Genomic DNA, 17,969 nt, shown 5'->3' on the forward strand with positions numbered 1-17,969 from the left:
TGGGAAGTATTAAATGACGAGGAGCAAGATGAATGCAGGGCAAAGTCTGCGGGTGTACGTTAGTGAACATTTGATTGTTTATTAGGGTGCAGATAATCAAGGAAGTAACAACAGAAGTCTGTTATGGACAGAACGGGAAAGATGGAGAAAAAATGAAGATGAAATGAAGTTTTGACATATGGTAAGAGGTGTTTCATTTTAATGCTTGCACACGTGTTTGGCCAATATGTGGTAGTATGTAATGGTGCGGAAGTATTAACCCTAAAATGCAGGTGTCCAATTGTTTTTTTTTTTTTTTGGCTTTTTGTTTTTTACATGAAATGTTCTCTTAACCTGACATTCCAGGAAGGCCTCAATTATGGTCTTTCATCATGTGAACTATTTGTTTTCACATTAAGTTTTCAAGTTCTATTATTTGTACCAGTGTGTCTTAATCCTTTAGAGTACCACTAACACTACATATTTTGGATGTGTTCCTTTTTTGACACATTCAATTCAAATAATGGAGCATTCATCATGCTATGCATTTTAGGGTGTGCTATGAATTCATCAAATGTGAAATGAGAAGCAGCGCTTTACTCTGCTAAGACAGGCTCTAGGTTTGCTGTCCACTATAGTTTATAATAATAACTTCCCTATAACAGCCTCTTTTCAAAGCCTATCTTACATTATAACAGATTTTTTAAACAATCCACACTGAAATGTGCTACTAAACTGATAATGTCCGACTGAAATGATCTGGGAAGCTTTGTTTCAACAAATCAAGCATAGCATTAGTTCAGGCAGATCGTGTTAGTCAAGCTTGCAATCAGCTGACGCTCAGCTTATCATGACGTCTACCAATACAATTCAGTCTCCAATCAAAATGGTCCTTTTCAAGGCCTCCCTTCATTAATTCTATCAGCTGTCTTTCCATTGCATGGATGCAAGCTACACTTTACAGCAGCACCAAAGCTGTCTTTAACACCATCCTTACATTAAATGACATACTGTAAGAATACCGCTTTTGCACAAATTTACATTTTCGTCACTCACCATGGACACGCTGGATTGAAATGAAGAACATCTACTCACAGGTAACGCTGACATACTCATCCCCAACAACTGCCTCCGGAGAGGTTTGTGTCTGACTGGCCCGCAGAGAAAATCTTGTGATTACAGCTTTAACATCAGGTTTTGCACCTTTTTGGGTTAAATACTTGCTCGTCTAGCACCCCAAAATTCCTTCAATAACATCGACTCTATAATCATCTGGATTTAAAAGTTCAACCTCTGCACCATATCTGAACAAGTTGACCTTCCTGAACCTAACTTCTCCAAAACCTGCGCTTCTGCCATGGCCTCCTCTGTTGCGGGCCTCAAAGCAGAACCACTATAGACGCTCTCTCAGCTGCCATTCTACCCAGTTGCACGCTTAGAGCCTCACAGGTAATGTCAATTTTGTTAAAGGGATAGTTCACCCAAAAATGAAAATTCTCATTTACTCACACTCTTGCCATCCCAAATGTATATGACTTTATTTCTTCAGCAGAACACAAACAAAGATTTTTAGAAGAATATCTCAGCTCTGTTGGACCTTACAATGCAAGTGAAGAAGGGCCAGAAATCTGAAGGTCCAAAAAGCAGATAAAAGCAGCATAAAAGTAGTCTATTGTGAGTGAAAAACAGATAAATATTTAAGTGCTTTTTTTACTATACATCTCCACTTTAACTTTTACATCTGAAAGTCACATGTGGCGGCTGTTTAATTTCACTTTCACATCTGAGCGATTGCCGCAGCGAAGCGCAGGGCCTGGTATGACTGCACCATCTACACCACCACCCTGGCCCTAGAATAACTGTATTCTAGAATAGCCTGCATTCATGTGGTATACAGACTCCAGCAACTTTTTAATAGAGTGCAATATGAAGCGCTGTTCATATTACAAATAAGAGCTATTCAGTTCCTTCATTAATAGTTGGCATGACTCAAAGTCGTTTACTAATGGCAATTTACGTGTCGCACTGTTTGTTTCGATTAATTCCAGCAAACCTAGCTAAATCTGCATTAAGTGTAAGAGTTACTTGGCTCCACTTCTTTGCTTTGTTTTTGCAATTGCTAGTAGGCCCTGTTTGTTTTCATTATGCTTTGTAACCCATCTCATATAATGCAGCCTTCCTCCATAAGTCAAGTTCAAGCATTCAGTTCTATAGATACTTATTTTCATCCATCTATAGCATGCTTGGCATCTAACGTCTATGCGTAGACTGCATCAACAATAGGCTTCTCGCACTCCCCTCCATTTCAAGTCTAAGGTGTTTTTTAATTTTGTGGACTCAATATAGGAAGCGGCCTCTTCAAGTTTTTCTAAGATGTGAGATTTCATTTGACTAATCTGATCCTCATATAATCTGACTCTGTCAGATATCTCCTTTTGGACATTTATGGTAGATTAAATGTGTGTGGGTAGACTAAATATGTGGAATGTGTGTGTTGCTGTCACATACCGATTTTGTTTTTGGTTCCATGTCCTAATACCTGAGTTTACAACCTCAAGCCTGCCCTGATGATATTCATCACAGAGGAAAGACAGAGCTTCAGATCCTGGTTTGCTGCTCTTGGTTTTCCAGTTTTCTGTCCTCTCCCTGGTGCTGTATACTATTCACTCTTGCATCGTAGCAGCAACAACAACAGCAGCTGCTGCTGTAAAAAATGCCTTCAAGCTCTTGGCGGCAGATCTTTCCTTTAACAAACAGTTTGGTTTGCACACGTCACTTTATTTAACAAGGGTCAGATTATTTTACTCGCAGTTCAAAGTAAATCGTAACTGGTGAATTATTCCGTTTTGTTTAGTCGCCAAAAGAAATTTTTTAGTGCATTTGGCACGTGTTGAGTGTTAATTTTGGACCCTGTTTACATGGATATCTAACATATATTTACATAAGCAGCTATGACACGTATGACTGACCTCTTCTTTTAGAAAGGTCAAGAAACTCATAAATTGTCTGCTACCTCTCACTCTTTTCTCTTTTTTAAAAATTAGATTTCAGCTTCATTTCTGTAGTAATGTACAACATGACGTGTAATCAGTTTGCAGTGCACGCGCCACGCTGACTGAACTTGAGGATCAGTGGGATTCGATAGTGGTGGGGTGGGGGGGACACTAACACTTTTTATTGATGGAAAACAGAGTCATGCAATGTTTCATTCCTAGCATGTTATTACTATATATATGTATATATATAATGATTTCATGGTAACATCATGGAATATCAATATTGCCTTTCAGTGGGCCTCCCTCGAGCCCTGTTACTCAGGTCCATCATTACCCCTGGTCCGACGCACCTGTTTGTAATAGAAACATGCTGCTCATTTTTTGGCAGCATGCTTGTTGCTTAAAATTCTTATCCGGCTAATGGCAACATGTTTGTTGCTTTTAAGTTCAATTTCATGCTTGTTTCCTTAAGCTCCGTTTATGCTTCTGCTTAAAGCTGTATCGGAGTATGGGTACATAAGATCAAATGAGTATTTTAGTATGAATTGTGCAATTTCGGTACCACAGATGCCACCAAACAGTTTTCCTGAATACTTTGCCACTCAGTCTGCTGTTGTTTGCACAAACTAGTAAATTCACAGCTAAACAGCCTATTACGGGTAGTTCCGCCCCAAAGACAATCAACTGGCTGAGCCAGAAGTTGACATGTCACTCAAACTAAGGGAACTACATTTTGAAATCGCTAGTGTTTACATTCTTTGGGGGAAATCAACCAACAAATTACTTACTTTATAATTGTCTCTACAATAAGAAAAATCACACACTTTTAACACGGGGAGGTTAGTTCACATTATAAAAATATGTATTTATATGCATTACAGATCTGAAATGGCTCCTTACTCGTAGCACTTATAATTAAATTTACCCTTACTGTCTCAAAACTACCAGAGACAGTTTGTTTTCGGAGATCAGCCTAATCAAAATTAGCTGAGGACGTCAGTGAATTAAAACAGACTGAACTCTACGAGGATGTAGACAGAACACAACAACGACCCCCCCTGCTGTGTTTTACTTTTATTTATTTGAGGGCTTGCTTTCAAGAAGACCATGAAGAGAGCATTCTGAGTGGTTTGATGATAGTGGTGAGTGACATTCAATTCTATGTAGATCTCTGCTTGACTGGTTTAGTAGTTTTTACATGATTGCATGCTAAATGTATCTATCCTCAGTCTAAACAAAATTATTTGTCTTTTATTTGTACTAATGGCCATTCAATGGCTGATTTATTTACTATGTGTTCTTTATTGGACAAGCTTTTACATTTGTCATTGGTGAGTCTTCTGTGATTATATATGTTGCTAGTTTGTGACTCTCTTGGTAATGAGCAAGTGTATTGGGGTGTGGCTCATACATATTAATAAGTTTATTATGACATTGGTTAACCTGTGGAGAGCTGTAGATCATGTGACCTAGTTAATATTCATGAGCTAGTCCAGGGCCCCGGAGAGGCTTAACCCGTTCCTGCATGGATTGGTGGTGCTGGAGTGTTATAACTGGGGAATATAACCTGGGGGTATGGTTATATTCCCCAGTTATAACACTCCGACCCCACCAATCCATGCAGGAACGAGTTAAGCCTCTTCGGCCTTCAGATGTCTACAAGTCAATAATGTATTTAAATTAGTATTAATTTAATGGAAGTGGTCCTGACTGAATTGCTCTTTTTGGACTGTGGAGAAAGTTATGAGTTCTGAAATGTTTTCTGAATTCTGAGATGTTTTCATGGTACAGCAAGCTCAATTGTCTCAATAGATCAAGGAAAATTTTATTCCTCATGATATGCCCCCTTTAAAACTCTTTTGGGTTCAGGGACTCTCCCTTAAGGGCAATGCACCCTAAAACCCTCTGCTTACCCATTATACATGCATAGCCCACATAAAGTGGGTTGCGTTGCATTCACAATGACATACAGTAAGAGTGACTTGTGGGTGCCTGCCAAACATATGTTTAGAGATGATCATGGATTCTGTCTGTCTCTCTTTATCTCTCGCTCACTCTGTTACACTGCCATGCAGAAATGTGCTTCAACAGGTGTCAGCGCACAGCTGCCAGCATGAAACTACAGCCCCTGCTATCTGACCCAACTAGTAAGGCACACTGATCCAAAACATCTTTCAGCATGCTTAACACTCACGCACACATTTTCTGCTTTCTCCTTTGATATAGCCCAGTAATGCTAATTTCTGTAATAGGCAGGATCTTGAATAACTATTAAAGTCTGCACTCTGCATAAAAACATGAGCTGTCTTAATTAAAAAATGCTAAACAGAAGCCTTGTCAGGAGGATGCAGTCTTCAGTGAATGAGAGCGAGTGATTGAGTCATAGATGAGAGCACACTGCTTGTTCAGTGAGGTCCAGACCAGTTTTATTTTTGTTTAGGAAAGCTAAAATGAAAAGTAACTGTCAAAGGAAAATTCTGTCAATTATTTGTTTTTATTACTATTATTATTATTATTATTATTATTATTAAGTTTACTGTATTATTACTCACCCTCATGTGTTTGTCTTTCTAAAAGTAAAGTACTAAATTTGTTCCCCCACTTTTTGAGAAATTATAAATACATTTGAAAAAGTTTATTTTGCTTAGTCGTATTGTGAGGGAAAATTTTTTTAGCTGCTCCTGCAAAATAAAGTCTTAAAACTTAGCAGAAGCCTCTGCCAGCTGGCTGCTTCGGTAGATGGCGGAACTTTGCGCAAGCAGTGAGTGGTGAACGGTGAGCGCTCACCTATAACCGCCCACGTTTTGTTTTCAGCAAATTAGTTTGGCTGAAGGCAGACAACATGTTTAATATTCATGAGACCAAAAGCCTCCAGGCATTAGTGCAAAAGACACTGAGGGACTGACATTATGCAATCTACCTGTGGGAAGATGTAAGCTTCTGAAAGTGTTTAGGAAAGGTCATATTTGAATAACAGTGTTTTAAGCCTAAGAAAAAGTACACTTTAGGTAATTTGTTCTGATATTTTACAGATTAGAGTGCCTGATGACACAACTTAGTCAAGCAGAAAGCAGACTGTAATGAAGGTGATGACGAGGTGAGGATTGAAGATGACACTGCAGTGCAGGTTAGCCAGAATGAGGATGAAATGTATGACTTTAAAAAGCCATTTAAAACGGTGTGGTATTGTGAAAAGAGGCTGGCGAAATTTAAAGTGTTCCTACACCCCTGGTGAAAACCATATATGAACATATATTTTATATATGTGTTTTGCATATATTGCCATAGCAGATTTCTGTGTGGGATAATTTAAACATCCAAAACTATAATGACTCTGGTCCAAACCTGTTTGAAGTGGTAGGATTATAAGAGCAGTGCACCTGGTGAGGCTGATGAGGGGGACAGAGGAACGGTGTGGAAAAATGGACAGATGGTGGAAGAAATTCTTAGAGAGAGTGGGAAAGACAGGAAGCCTTGGAGGAGGGATTGGAAAAACACCAGCTGTTTAGGGATGAAGAAAATGGACAACATGAGATGCTAAAATGACATTGCACAGTATTTGCCTTGTTCTTATGTAGCTGATCTCACTCTTACAGTGAGATTGGAACGCTTGCACTCGCCCCCTAATGTTGCCATGGAAATAAGCAGTGGCCCTTGTAAATTCCTGCTGGGGTATTGAGCACCTCCTGGTGCTGTTTCCATCATGGCTGAATCTGTTTCCGCATGACTGCTGATGCTGATCTGGGATGACTGCATGTCTTAAGGAGGGCAGCGGATGTCTACATTAATTACTAAGGCCTAGGAGAACCTGAGCCAAGCAGCATGATGGACAGATTGAGAGGAAAAGAGGAGGTTTGGATGGGGAGGTAGATGGTTAGGGTGGAACAGAGGGAGAGAAAAAGAGGGATACAGTGTGGAAGGAAAGGAAAGAAGGATGACGTGACTATAGATTTGGAAGTCTAAAATGCAAAAATCAGAGTGGTTACATGAGCAGCTAGACAGTAGCCCCATTGCACTAACTGGTTTCACTGGGCTTTGAACTGCCCTGCATTTTGATGACATTTAGGCCAATATAGCTTCAATTTTTGATTACATTAAGTAGCTGCATCTGTGAAAATGGAAGCATAGAGAAGGGAAGGTAAAAGGGATAGCAAAAAAGAAAAGAAAACAGAAAACAAGGGAGAAGGAAGGGCAAGGTAGGATAACACAAACTTAATTGCCTCCCTTGACAGACAATGTAAACAGGGCCACCGATTCCTTTTGTGTCCACTATGAGAAAGAAAGGAATAGTTAAAGAGACTGGGGAGAAACAGAGTCCTTTTAGATTTTGTGTTGAAAGACAAGGAAATCTGTTTTAAAGCTATTTAAAAAGACTAAACATGCTCTATGAAAAAAAGAACAATATAAAATACTGAGTTAATGATACCAATGTTTAAAAACCCTTGTTAGTTCATTGTGGGGCTGTCGCTAACAAGTGCCCACACGATTGGCTGATTAGATAATCGCATGGATGATTGTTGGTGCCAGACGGGCTGGTTTGAGTATTTCTGTAACTGCTGATCTCCTGGGATTTTCACACACAACAGTCTCTAGAATTTACTCAGAATGGTGCCAAAAACAAAAAACACCCAGTGAGGGGCAGTTCTGAGGACAGAAATGCCTTGTTGATGAGAGAGGTCAACAGAGAATGGCCAGACTGGTTCGAACTGACAAAGTCTACGGTAACTCATAACTCAATAAATAAAGCAAAATATAAATGAACATTTCATTAGAACATTTCACATTTTGAACTGTCCTTAAAAATAAAATTTAAATGAACATTTCATCAGAATATTACACATTTTGAACTGTCCTATAAATACATATTTAATTACTTAGCACATGAAATTCTGAAGCCTTCGACAGGGAAGCTTAATGCATGCTAAGTATTCTATTAGACAACATCACCTTGCATTACAGGCAATTGAAACAAGAGACAGAGCTGTGCATGCAGACCTCAACACTTGGTGCACAAAACACAATGACGGCAACAATCAACCACTGATATATATACAGGGTTGGGAGGGTTACTTTTTAAATGTATTCCACAACAGATTACAGAATACATGCTGTAAAATGTCATTTGTAACGTATTCCGTTAGATTCCTCAAGGTCAGTAACATATTCTAAATATTTTGGATTACTTCTTCAGCACTGCTTCTTTTTGCCCTAATATCAAAGGTCTTACTAGAAAAAAGAAATTATGATCCAACATGAATTTTCTTGATAAAAAAATAATATCGTGCCTGGTAACGTGCATGTAAAATGGCTAGAAATAGCATTTTAGCTTAGCGTAAAGCTGACAATTTACACAAGGTTTATTTCTATTTCTTCTGCTCCAAACTTACTTCAAACTTACTTCTCTGTCTGCTCGTATGAATGTAACACATCATAAGAAAGTGTTTCACCGCTGTTCAAATGCACTTTGGATCGCATCATTTATATGTATAAATGTTTTCCATCTGAAAGGACTAAATATTAAATGAAACAAATAACAATAAAATGCAAAGTAATCTCTTCAGTAATCGAAATATTTGTATTCTAATTACCAATGATTAAAATTGTAACTGTAGTGGAATACAGTTACTTATATTTTGTATTTTAAATACGTAATCCCGTTACATGAATTACATTACCCCCAACCCTGTCTATAGTGTATCCCTTAACCCAAACCTAAACCTAACCATAAAGTCTAACCCCTTGCCCAAAGCCCATTATTTGAATAGGGAAATAACTTTTGTGTACAACAGAATAGAGAAGCTATAGGTTTGGAACGAGGCGATGGAAGCGTATTACATGTATTTGTCATACATCAGTCATTTGTATTGTACAAATATGGATGGAATGAGTAACAAAGTATGTTCACAAACATTTCCTTTCTTAAAATAAAGTGTTGGATAGGAGACCAGCTAAAATTTGATGCCTCTATGGTATCGATTTGAGATTCTGTTTGTTGGCTGGTTGGTCTCTATGGAAATAAAAGTTTTACCTTTTCGTACAAGCCATGTCACATGATATCTTGCGATTTCGACATCTCGTATAAATTATTAGGAGCTGTCATGAAACTATGTTGGTATTTTCTTTTCATTGGCTGATTGATAAACACCAAGGCACACAACAGTGCAAACAACTGAACAGACTGTGCATCTATCCCTCACAAACTTGTTTTTGTTTGCATACAATTAACATCTCTCCTGACCATAGAGGATGTTAGTGGGCACCCCTCATTACAGGGCCCTACAGAGGATGCTGTTTATGTCCAGGCCACAGATGAAAGGAGGAAAACAGAACAATCTAAAGGTGTCTCTTCTTGGAAATGTCATCATACTGCTCATTCATTCAACCAATTCTCTGAATACTGAACATTCTACAAAGCCTGTACCGCCTAAAACTTTGAGAACCACTGTCTCAAGAGCCTTCTCTTCTTGGAATACGTAGTGTTTTTGAAAGAAAAATTACAGACAAAAAAATACTTTTGGCACTTAGAGGATCTGATAGAGGATTGCCTCTCTTTCAAGCTGTTTTTCTCTGCTTTTCTGAAGCTGAGATGTTTTTCTCATTCTCGTTTCTCTGTTCTCTGGTTCTGTGGCACTTCATGGTGATGTTCATTACTGGCAAAGCAGCTGTACCCATCCATCCGTAACCCCCTCTCCCTCTCAAGAGTAAATTCACTTTGGCTAGAACAAGGAGGGCCAAATATTTTGCCAATAACTCAAATCACATGAGAAAGAATGTACAGTGGAACTCAAAAGTCAGAGTCCACTTGTGAAAATGCTTCTATTTGGCAATTTTTCTCATTTAAGACAATGTTTTACAAATTATAATGTCAGTATAACAATTTGACTGAAAACTAATTAAACACCAGTATGTGGTGTTTAAACAACACCCTGCAATTTGTTTTTAATTTCTGTACAATTCCTCCTTTTTCACTCTCTTTTTGACATTCCATTACTTTGTTTCACTGCCTTCTCCATGGCAATGGCAAAGTGTCTCTTTCCACTCAATTGCTCCCTCATTAGGAAAGCACTTTTACATTAATTTAATAACCACAGGGTGACATTAGTTCCTTTTGAAGCCTTTGTCTATTTTGATAAATCTCTCCTCTTATCCTAATTTTTGTTTCCCCTGCTTACAATTACTTACACTCCGGCAGGTCAAAAACAAGTGTTGCTGCCTGTCACAGCTTAGTTTAGTCAAACTTTTAGTGATTACCCTTTTTGGAGTCATTCATAAAAATGGATAGTATATATACAACTGTAGAACCAAATAATAATAATAATAATAAAAAACAATCAACCTAAAAAAAAAACTATTATTCTTTATTATGCAGCATAGACTGCCAAAATCCTTGTAACGAGAACATGCATAGGCCTTTGAACCCACAATCCACTGGTATGAATTAACCAAATTTAGTCAATTTCCAGATGTACTCCATTCCTACAGGATTCATAATGCAAAATATCTAATTGGTGTCCACAAAAACTTGAAACCATTGGGAAATTCAACACATTTATACCACATAAAAAACAAATGTTATAGACTAATTAAATATAAAGCAAAGATTTATTTATATAGGGGAGACTGGGGATAGTTGTCACATTTTTTTAATTTCCAATGAATATACCTCAGCATAAGTTTTTACTATAAAACAACTATTGAACATTTCCACTGTTATTGCCTAGGAAAAAAGATATAGATCACTGAATACACGTTGACCATTTTGAGACATGTTGTCACACTATATGGGGTAATTTGTCACAATGGAAACCCTCAGCAAGACTGAAACCGTAAACGAATTATGAAACAAAACCAAATTCATGAAACAGAAAAAAATAACAAAAATATCAAACAATAGTTTTGTCCAACAGAAATTGTAATTAATCAATTCTATACATTTGAACAAATGTAAAATACATGAGAACTTGCCCCAATAAAAATGTGACAACATGTTCCAACATTTCTAAAAAAATAAAAAATAAAAAATTAAAAAAAAATCCTTGTTAAGAGCACGGTTAAATTTGTTTGAGTAAAATTTACCTTCATTGTTGACCCTTGTGTAAATGAATACTAAATGCAGTGTTATTTTGTGTCCTTGTTTACCCAAGCACTATTACAAAAACATAATATTGGAATTTTAGTTTGAGTCCTTCTGATCAAGGTATTTAAAAAGCAGCATACAAAACCACTGCAAGAGAAAACAAGCATTTTAGTACTTGGACTTTTGACCCCAGCATTTTTTTTATTTCTACACTAAAACCAAAGTAACAATAAAATGTTACTCTTAAGTTCACACCATTCATTTGTTCCAAAAAAAAAAAAAAAAGAAAAAAAAACAAAGAAACACCCAAATTAATTTCAGCTGCAGTGCAGCATTTTAGTGCCACCTATTGGAAGATGTTCCATCCATAAAACCATGACTTTATTTGACTACACAAAATTGTAGGTTATTGAAAACATGAACAAGAACAGAACAAAATTGGGTGAGGTAATAAGTAGGAATTTATTAATAAAAGTGCTTGGTGCATTGTCAGTTTACCAGTAGACAACAAAGATCATCAGTAAATTCAGATGAAACTGAATGTCAGAGAAACCGATGTCACCCTTCATTCTGGTCCAGTTATAAGCATTTTGGGATCAATATTAGCATGTCATTCATAATCTTGTTCTGCATGTTACAGTGAGCTAGGTGCAGTCTTCATTCAAGCTGACCTAAAAAGATACCCAGAAGCTGGTCTCAGATTTATTGCAAATAATGTATTCTAGTAAACAAAATACATACTAAAGTAATTAGTGAAATTCTTCACCAACATTTCAGCATTATTGCCATCAAAGCTTATAGACTGCATGTGAAAAATAGATAATTTTCAACTTCCTCATTTGACAGTCAAAGAAGCTTTTACACACACCCTTCAACCTACATCTTAACAGTCTCAAAAGGCATGTTTTTGATTGAAGAATTCACCCTAAAAAGGTTATAGAAATGTCTTCAACTTCACTTTTAAAAACATTCAAATAATTCCTCTGTAATGCTTATGATTCTTGTGTTTTACCAAGGCATTAAGCTCTGTGTTATGCATTTAGATTGTTTCTCTGGTGTCCATTAGTAAGAGATTTGTGAAAGGATAAAGAACCTGTTGGCATGAAGTTCAGATCTGTTCTGACAAGCGGGGACCCCCTCTTTGGATCTCCTGCATAATGGATTGGACCACCTCAGAGGTCGTGCCCTGACCTCCCAAGTCAGTTGTGTGCAACTGCAGGGATATAGTGAGTTATTCAAACAAATGCCTACATAAACTGTATAATAAAAAATAGGTATATAATATAATACAAACGAATGCTTTAACACCATTTATAATGATGATGCATCATACCTGAGTTTCAGACAAAGTTTTCAGAACTGCATTTTGAATCATACTGGCATATGCATGAAGTCTAAAAAACAGGAAAGACAGGTCAGACATAAAAGCAAAACATGGATTTAACAAAACGAGCCATTTGGAGAGGATGTGTGCACTGTTCTGGTCCATTTAGAGTTGAAACTGTTTCCTGCAATGAAGTGAATGAAACAGAGTACAAACTTGTTATGTATGCATTATGTCCTACAATGCATTGGTGATACATTAATAAGTGGAATTTCATAAGAACATATGTGAAATATCTCTTATAAGAATATTTATACACGCACTTTAAGTGATCAAGCATCAGGCAGCTGGCCAGCAGTGTAGCAGTGGGGTTTGCAATATTTTTGTTCGTGGATGTGCTCTCTATTCACTCTATCAGCGGTCATATTGAATACCTAATTTCTGCTCTTACTTACAGTCTCAAAAACAGAATAGTCCTTGCCGTAATTTACTCCTAGTACCAAACCTGGACCTCCAACTAGTCCAGCACACACGTTGCTCACTATGTTTCCATAGAGATTAGGCATCACCATAACATTAAACTGCTGGGGCTTAGAGACCAGCTATACAAACAGAAACATATAATTTTTTTTGACAATGCATCACATTAGCATACAGGTCCAAAGATGTTCTGTGGGAGAGCAAATTAAAACCATCAGGGTTATGCACCATTCAGAATTTAAATGAGATTGCCTTTTAAATTCCAATTAAATTCCTATATTTGAATTGAACTGGAACTGAGGTAGCAAACAGAATGCAGAATACTAGAAGTAGAATTAAAATGGAATGAAATTTAAATACATTCATATAGTGTAGTAAATTTCAATTTTCAGTATGAATTACCCATAAACATGATATTGTACCCACAACAAATGAGATATTTCCAGACACATTAGTGTTAAATTAAGAATTTAGCCTTAATGACCATGTTCAGGCATGAAATTCTGAATGGCACAAGCTGATAAAATCTTTGAACTTGTTATCTGTTAGCCAATCAGCTCGCTCACATGTGATATGTCAAGCCAATAAGCTCACATGGTGTATGCTGATAGGTCCTTCATCAACTTGCTTTCTTTGAGTAATATTTAAATTGGCTTTGCTTGTAAGTTAGTTGCACAGCAGCACGCTGCAAATTTTCTCTGAAACCCTCCACATGTCTAGAACTGCTACATGGGGATTGTATTTACAATATGTTTAATTGTGCAGCAGCATGTCCACATGCTTAACTTAGTATGTCTGTGTATGTTCTAGCAGCAGCAGCATAGCAGATCTAGTCAGCCAAGACCAATATCCTATCAATATGCCATACCCACATTAACATGCTGAATCTTTCCGAAAGTTGTCATGACTGAACTCTGATTAATACAAATACACCATCTGGATTGACCACAGATAATCAAAGCATTTTACAATGGATTTATGAGATGGAGGAAGGTTGTGATTGGTCTTTATGTTACCTGTAAAAACAGAGCTAGACTAATACCACATACATAAACATTTCTGTTGTTAACACTGACACAAATGCACTGTATGCTCATGCCCACCCTTAAGTGCTACTCCATTCCGTTTGATTGCAATAATAGCATTCTTGATGTCATCCTCTGAAGTAGTAGCTGAAGCTACCTTGACAATCTCAAAATTCACTGGGACACAGCAGAATCTGTGAATATCATTACATTCAGAACATAAAGAACACTTTATTTTGACATTAAGGACAGAATACTTACAAAAGAGCTTTACAGAACACCTTATCTTCAAACCTGAAAAGCTCTCTAATGTGGTTCAGAAGTTCAGGCCCAATACCATCACCAGTGATCAAAGTCACAGCGTGTCTGCCTCCATATTTAGCAGGCGGCGGCTGATGAGAGGAAAGCAATTCAGATAATTTACAACAGAAAGCCAAAGCTCTGATATACTCTAGGATATATTTACATACTAGTGATTAGTTAATAGGGATTTCAATTCTCTGAACAAAGTTATAGATTATATATATATATATATATATATATATATATATATATATATATATATATATATATATATGTATATATATATATATAATCTATATGTCGGTGGTAAGTCTTCTTCCTGTATATGATTGACATACTTGATCATTTTTGTGCCCATAATGAAAGCGGTCAAATAACAAACAAACACAGTCCAATATTTAGGGTTAAATGACTATATCATTTATATATTCAAGTTACCAGACTGATCAGTGCATCAAAATGCATCTCTGCCATTTGATCTGACCCAAATACCTGAACATGACCTTGAATTTGCTTATTGCTTTGTTTTTTGTGACTGCTGATGACTTTACGTACATAAAACACCACAAAACACACCACAAATCTACCACACATGCTTTAAGCTCATATTTTGCAGCAGCAGTACTCACAATAGTCTGGGCTTGGTTGGTTGTTGAGGTATGGGAGAATCAGAGGGTGTAAACAGTAGTAGTAAGTCACACAGGTAAGAGTCAGTGAAAACCCATTCTGCTAGTGTAATGCTTACACAAATTAGCTTTTGTTTTTAAGCAAGCAAAAGTAGAGAAGTTGCTGTTAACACAATGCTGAAACAATGACATTACAAAAAACTGCTCGATAAGGAAATGTAGCCTTAATGCTAAACCTGTTAAACTACAATTTGATTGTGTTACACAATTTTCAGTTTACAGGAACACCAAAAGACAGTAATAGTCCTTAAATTTGAAGAATTTCAGTTAGATGGACAGTTAATTTTAAGATAAGATATAGGGTACAATGGCAAGAATATTCTAAAAGAGCAGAATATTTTTAAATATTCACAAAAGAAACAACTGTGTCAAGTTTTATGCCAAGTTTCATGCATGGACTCCACTGCATTAGCAGCAACAGTAGAGAGATGGGTTTTGTTTTGATATTGCTGCAAATTTTCAGTTGAACTATTGTGTTTCTTGTGGGCAGGACCCTTAGAGATGGCATCCACTAGATCCTTTGAAGTAATTAAGTTTAATATGTGAGCTGCACACCATTAGTGAGGTAGAAAGAAATAATATATCTAAAAAACATATCTAGTATCTTTAAGCACATAAAACATTAGAAACATTACATGAACAAACAGTAATGAACCTGCAATCAAAAGAAATGACATTGCTAGGTCAAAGCTAACAGCTCAAAACTCTGACACACTTATTTTTAACCCTTACTACTTAGTAATAGTCCATCACCTATTCCTTAGCTGAGGTGCATATCTTATTGCTGTAACGTAAAAGGAGCACATTAGGGCTGCAACTAACGATTATTTTGATAATCAATTAATCTAATGATTATTAGAATGATTATTCAGCGATTATTGCACCGATTAATCATTAGCTCTTAACCGATTATTCAGCTTGTGCCCCAACTTAAAAGGTTGTATTAAACATGCTTATGAACAATAAAGAGGACAAAAATACCTCTAAATGACATTCAATGAATTAAAGGGAAAAATACTTTTTATTAAGTTTAATTCAGTAAAGAAATTCACTGCAAACAAATCCTCTTATCAAGTGTTTGTCTTGTTTTCCATTTCAAATTGTCTAAAAATCTTTAAAATAAGATACATTTACTTGAAGTAACATATAAGATATTTAGACTTGCTTTAAGAGAATGTATCTTAAATATAAGTGTATTTTGTATATAAGTGTATTTTTTCACTTGGTTATACTTCTGAGAGTGAAGTAAAGACAAAATATACTTATATTCAAGATCTATTCTCTAAAAGCAAGTCTAAATATCTTATATGCTGCTTCTCAGGAGAATGCTTATTTTTTTTAAGGATTTTTAGATATTTTAAAATATATGTATTTTTAATATTATATTCAACATTCTCAGATTTAAAAAAAACCCCACATTTTTCTGCAGTATAGCTGCTAAAGTAAATGTACGTTGTTTTAAAGGAGTTTTGGATATTTATATTGGAAAACAAAATCAAATCAAAAATGTATTTTGTTGCAGTGTATATTGGGGTGAAGACTCTCTCACCTTTCTGTTCGCTTCAATCCACAAAAAAAACTCTCTCTTATTAATAAAGCTGCGTATTGCCAATTTTCTTCACGATAAGAAATGCACAGTGACATATATTATGATTCAATAAGTCAAGAGCCATCACGTTATAATCTAACTGCATTAACTGCATCAAGGGACGAGCATCCCCGCGACAGAGTGTGCATCAGTCGGGTGCAGTTTCAATCTCTCCCCCTTAGATTGGGACATTCGCACAACTCAGAGGAGGCACGGACCGCACATAGAAATGCCAGTTTCGGAGTTTGTAGTTATTTTACATGATCTGCTTCCATATGATTCTAACTTTAATAAAGCTATAACGCATTAAATATAACTGCATTTAAGATGTAATGCCGGGATGTTTCCTTTAAAGAGCTCTGGCTCTGATTATTCCACAATGAGAGTGCTTCTGTATTTACATATTTGTTATTTTTGTATAATTCCCTTATACTTTGCGATCTACATCACCTAATGCTGTGAAAATTTAGAGTGCATCTGGACTGTGAGCAGTAAAATTCTTCCTCTCCTCAGTCAGGCACGAGCTGCAGTGCTGCTCTCGTGCGCCATCATTAGTTTAATGTGATTTCATGTTACGTTAAATGAGATCAAACGACTATTCGACAAACAAAATGTTTCGACAATTTTTTATTATCGGTGTTGTCAATAACGTCGACTAATCATTTCAGCCCTAGAGCACATGCTCAAAATGTTCATCTGTGAGACTATTGCACTTCGGGGTAAGAATATGATGATATTGATATGAAAATGATCAATAAATTAACAATGTATTGCCATTGCCTTGTTAATATGTAATCATGTAATCTATAAAAAAAGTAACTAGTCAGATTCAGAGTATTTTAAAATGTTATTTAATCCAATTACAAGTACTTGATTTTTGTAATCTATTTACATAATCCAGATTACATGTAATCCGTTACTACCCAGCACTGTTAATATGTTTATAGAATACTTAATGTTATGAAATGCCAAATGTGATTGAAATTAACAAAAAAATGGTTAACACTTTTTTGATATGTTCTTTCAGAACATATTCTTTTTTTTATTTATTTTCATTATCTTAATTTATTACTCAAAACTGCAACCTGCTGTCTCAAAACTATTTGCCTAAATTTTGCCCTATAACTTTTGTCCCTATATTTACACAATATCACTTTAACCCCCCTGTGGGCCTTTAACCCCAAGTTATAAAAAAATAAATACATTGTTTTATTCATAAAAAAACTTCTGTTATTATTTCTTTTTAAACTAATTATGATGCTCCATCATTATTCAGTAAAAAGGATTTTTATTTTTTTTTCCAATCATGATATACTTTGACCAGAAAAAAAGCAGACTGATATTTAGATGTGCCATTAGCCCCAGTTTACCCTATTATAAAATGCTCTAAGCAGAGTGAAATGACAGTAAAGGGCTGCAAGGAAGTATGTTATGCTTTAATTGGTGTTTAAGTTAATTAATGTTGAAATGTCTGGAAATAAGAAACAAAATGATCATTAATGAAGAGACTC

General features: G+C 36.1%; 1 protein-coding gene across 1 annotated transcript; it reads right to left on the minus strand.

Annotated features, from left to right (window-relative positions):
• Positions 1 to 13,774: 13,774 nt before the first annotated feature.
• Positions 13,775 to 14,658, minus strand: LOC127420244 (isocitrate dehydrogenase [NAD] subunit gamma, mitochondrial-like). The gene is made up of 4 exons (XM_051662322.1): positions 14,623 to 14,658; positions 14,176 to 14,273; positions 13,960 to 14,075; positions 13,775 to 13,872 (listed from the first exon to the last, which is right to left on the minus strand). The coding sequence occupies exons 1-4, from the start codon at positions 14,656 to 14,658 to the stop codon at positions 13,775 to 13,777; spliced, it is 348 nt and encodes a 115-aa protein (XP_051518282.1).
• Positions 14,659 to 17,969: the final 3,311 nt, after the last annotated feature.

Source organism: Myxocyprinus asiaticus, chromosome 29 (assembly GCF_019703515.2).
Source record: "Myxocyprinus asiaticus isolate MX2 ecotype Aquarium Trade chromosome 29, UBuf_Myxa_2, whole genome shotgun sequence".
Lineage (NCBI taxonomy): Eukaryota > Metazoa > Chordata > Actinopteri > Cypriniformes > Catostomidae > Myxocyprinus > Myxocyprinus asiaticus.

What these genes read in the sequence shown, in the direction of transcription:
- LOC127420244 (XM_051662322.1), bottom strand. Translation starts at nt 14,658, where the DNA reads ATGGCAGAGATGCATTTTGATGCACTGATCAGTCTG. An exon ending in TTGATGCACTGATCAGTCTG is followed by an intron (nt 14,274 to 14,622) that starts GTAACTTGAATA and finishes TCCTCTCATCAG; the next exon opens with CCGCCGCCTGCTAAATATGG. An exon ending in GAATGGAGTAGCACTTAAGG is followed by an intron (nt 13,873 to 13,959) that starts GTGGGCATGAGC and finishes CTGTTTTTACAG; the next exon opens with GTAACATAAAGACCAATCAC.